The sequence below is a fragment of the Mustela nivalis genome (assembly GCF_964662115.1).
Source record: "Mustela nivalis genome assembly, chromosome: 1".
Lineage (NCBI taxonomy): Eukaryota > Metazoa > Chordata > Mammalia > Carnivora > Mustelidae > Mustela > Mustela nivalis.
The window spans coordinates 104,753,589-104,757,670 of NC_139020.1; the positions used below are offsets into that span (position 1 = coordinate 104,753,589).

The window sequence follows — 4,082 nt, forward strand, 5'->3', positions numbered from 1 at the left end:
TGCATTTGGCCTACAGTAGATATTTAATAAATGGTACTGTTATTAGTCCTGTCTTTGCTAAGTGTTAACACATCCAAATTTCAGCAGTCACATCTACAGGTACAGGTAAAATGGGAGAGTATTTCTATGCTATTTTGCTGCCCTAAGGATCACAGTGGCAACTAGAGATAATTCTATAGGCCCTTACTTGTGTTTTGGAATTGCGGTAAGTAAAATCACACACAATATGTTGGAAGCCAGGAATGCTCAAGTGAAACATACTATACTGGGGGGCAGGGACTCGGGTTCTAGTCTTGGTGCTGCCTTTGGCTAACCTAGTGACTGCAGGCAAACCACCCAAGTAATCTGATCCTTGGGTGCACACATAGAGGGTAAGAAAATACAGATGTGAAAATACAGATGTGAGAAATTATCACTGTTACTGTTCCTTGCAGGTAAAGCCAGTCTTCCCATGTTAAACTCTGGAACCCAGCAAAGTTTTTGGCATATAGTGGACACTCAGTATTTCTGTTTGTTTAGTGAATTATGAACTGCCCAGAAGTCTTTTTTTTTTTTTTTTTTTTAATTTGACAGAGAGAGATCACAAGCAAGCGGAGAGGCAGTGGGGGATGGGGGAAGCAGGCTCCCCACCAAGCAGAGCTCCATCCATGCGGGGCTCGATCCAAGGACCTTGAGATCACGACCCGAGTCCCAACCCTCAGCCACCCAGGCGCCCTCAGAAGTCCTCTTTTAATTCATTAGTAATCTTTCCTGCCCATAAGCTTACAGCTTCAGTCTTAGTCTGGTTTGCTGGATCCCTGGGCCTGTGACCCCAAGTATTTATCTGTATTCCATACCTACCTTAACATATTCAGAAATGTTATTTGAATACAGCTGAAAGCAGGAAAAAACTGGCAGTGAAGTGTAGAAAAGTGGCTCATCTGTATATAGCAGCTGCAGGGGAGGGGAGTAGTTTCACAGTCCCCTCTTGCTTGGTTACCACTTTCCCTATTATTCTATGTATCTTTTCCATAGGCTGTATCCCCAGAGTGAAAGCGGCAAGCATTGTGGATGACCCTTCATGGCTAGTTAAGAATGTGAACAATGCCTTACAAGTCTCCTCCAAACGGGAGGTGGCAGGTGGAAAGCAGCAGGTAGAAACAGGGATGAGGGCCCTAGGCTAGGGAAGAAATCTTAAAATGGAACCTCTCAATAGTAGGGGACATCACATGTACCCTCCACCCACAGACATACCGTTCCTGAGTTACAGTATTTAGTTTCTGACGGCTTTGGTAGAAAGAGGCTGAGAGAAGGGAGATGGAGGGAACCACAATGCTAATAGTCACCATCACTGTGCATTGCAATGAGTTCTTCTGAAACAAGAGCCCTGGCAAAGGGAGGGTGTTTTCCAGCTCTGCCATGAATCGAATCTTCCTATGTTACACAGGGGCAACTGTGCCCCTGTTATTCCAAATACCATCTCCCACCTCCAACTTCTGCTTTTCCTTTCCCTCCCCTCCACATGCCCCATCCTTCCCCTGCAACCCGCAAAGTCTGACTAAAGGTTATTTTAGGCAAGCCTCACCCAATCACCCCAGCTGGGTTAGGGGTCCCTCTGCAGCCTTCAACTCACAGCTCTCTAATTTCTGGTTTACTTTCTTAATCTCTAGTTCACAAATATAGGACCCTTATCTTGTTCAGCATTCTGTCCCCAGGTGCCCCAAACACCACGCAATAGAAGACGCTCAGCAAATGTTTAATTTATTAAGCGTACTGGGGTAGAGTTCTAATTTATTGTATTTTCATTTTTCTCTAGATACTATAATAGCTCACAAATAGAGATACAGGTCAGTCTTTTTTCTTTATACAATATAGACAAAAAGCACTGGGAAGCTAGACACCGATCAGCTATTTTTTTCATGGTACCAGATGATCACATTGCTGAGGTCCTTGAAACCATTAACATACAGCAGTACAATGCTGCGTCATTTGTTCAAGATCACAGAACAAAATGTAAAGTTTTCGATCCACTTTACAAAACCAGCCAAACTCTACAATAAAATGCTACAGGAAAAAGTAGACCAGTCTCATTTATAAACATCAATTTGACAGTATGTAAAATGTTAACAAAACATAGCAAGATACAAAACCTTTAGTTACACAAATACAACTTCTAATTAGCGACCTACCCCCAGCGATACTACTTATGACTCAGTAGCTTTTTCATAACCAGGAGGACCTGGCTGCCCACTGTTCCACAAGTTCTCACCAGGGGTATATACCAGCCCTATCAGTGGCCCTGGCCCTGGCCCTGGCCCTAGCTCTCATACTGGCCTCCGCTCTGGCCTTGGCTCTGGCCCTGTCCGCCTCGTCGGCCAGGGCCTCACGGTACTGCACTGGCCAGTGCTGGGGTTCTTTCTTATGGAGCTTGGCCACGAACCCCAGAACTTTCATCTTGCTGATTTCCAGGTTGCTCCGGGGACCCCAAGAGAATTCGCATTCCGGGGGATTGGTGTGAGGCACCTGCCTGTAATTGAGGTATCGCTGCTGCACAAAATCTTCCATAATAAGTCTCTTTGGGTACCCGAAGAGGAAATGGTACTTTGAGGGACGCACTCCCAACCGACGTAGCATTTCCCAGACCTGTGTCTCCCTGGCACTATTACCTTTCATGTAGATAAGGCCCAAGATCATTATTAAGAGACCCAATCTGGGGCCATCTCCTCCCAGATCCTCCTCCTCCACCTCCTCCTCCTCCTCCTCCAGAGGTTTGTGTTTGTTGACCAGGATGTAAGTGTGGTGCTTGCGGCCAAACTGTTTCAGCTCGAAACCAAAGACATACCGCAGATGCTCTGCGGCCCTTGCGATGATCTCAGGAAACAGATCCTTCAAGTCTCCGATTACATATTTCACCATCTCGGAGCGAGTGATGGGACTCTTCTTCTTGTCCTTCACCAGCAGGAACTGCACCAGCTCGGCCACCGTCCGATCCAGACGGCGGTAGGCCCTGCGCCAGGCCAAGGCTTTGGCTGCCAAGGTCCTCGCGCCTTTTGGGGTGAGGGAGGACGCCGTAGCCCCCTCCTCCCTCCGGGCGCCAAGATCCTCATTGGGGCTCTCCTGCAGGAAGGGGCTCGGGACCTCTTTCTGAGAGGCGGTCAGGGTCTGGGTCTCACCGTCACGGCTGCCATCCTTCTCCCCCTCGGCCTGAGGGCTGGGGAGAGCCCCGCTCTCGGGTTTCTGCAACATGTTTCAGGCAGGCAGGTGCAGAGCACGTACAAGGGCCAAGGGGCGTGCAAGCCGCTGCGCAAACCCCGGCGGAGGGGCGGGACAGAGCCTGGGGCAGCGGGAGGAGGACTAGGAGAGAAGTCTGAAGGGGCTTTCGGGATGCTGGACTGCACTGCGGAGGGCTCGCGACCGTTGCCGCAACGCCGCCGGCGCTGAAGACCTGCGCGCCGCCCCGGCGCAGCCTCAGTGTGCGCCCGCGCGCCGGTTCGCCGGACCACTTCCGGCCAGCTCAGCCAAGATGGTGGCCCGGGGACCGAGCGAAGCCCCGCCCCTTCCGGCTCCCTCTGGGTTTGGGTTTACGTGCCGGGGAGGTGGGGGGTGTGCTCCCAGCGTTGCGTTTCAGGCTCCAGAGCTGAAGGGGGCCAGCCCTGGATTTCTCATCCAAGGCTTGCGGGATGGGAAATGTTAACGTGGACAAGGTTGAAATAGGGATGGCGTTCTAGCCACGTCTTTTCAGCAAGTGCTTATTTTAAGTGTGAATCTAGGATTGATTTTGAGTGATTTTACTGGCTCAAGTGGAGAGTGCAGGGAGGCGAAGGCTGGGAGACAGCTCTTTGAGGGCCAGTCAGTGAAGAACTTTGCACAGGATACTAGGGAGTTTGAAATTTATTCTAAACACGATGGGAAACTACTACTGGGAGTTTAAGCCAGGGAGTGCCTGGAGCAGATCTCTATCTTCACAATCTTTCTCGTGGCCGCGTGGAGGATGGATTGGAAGTAGGGACTACCTTAAGCTGGGAATCCAGTTTGGAGCCTTATTGTAGTGCAGAATCGGAACTGAGACTCGGCTTCTCTTGTGCATTGCTGCATCCCCAGCT

At 50.0% G+C, this 4,082-nt stretch overlaps 1 protein-coding gene across 1 annotated transcript; it reads right to left on the minus strand.

The window, feature by feature from the left end:
- Positions 1-1,719: 1,719 nt before the first annotated feature.
- On the minus strand, positions 1,720-3,481 carry MAGEF1 (MAGE family member F1). The gene has a single exon (XM_082693645.1). The coding sequence runs from the start codon at positions 3,223-3,225 to the stop codon at positions 2,245-2,247; it is 981 nt and encodes a 326-aa protein (XP_082549771.1). The 5' UTR covers positions 3,226-3,481; the 3' UTR covers positions 1,720-2,244.
- Between the last annotated feature and the right edge of the window lie 601 nt (positions 3,482-4,082).

Bases quoted from the DNA above. Each gene is read 5' to 3' on its own strand.
- MAGEF1 (XM_082693645.1), bottom strand. From the start codon at position 3,225: ATGTTGCAGAAACCCGAGAGCGGGGCTCTCCCCAGCCCTCAGGCCGAG.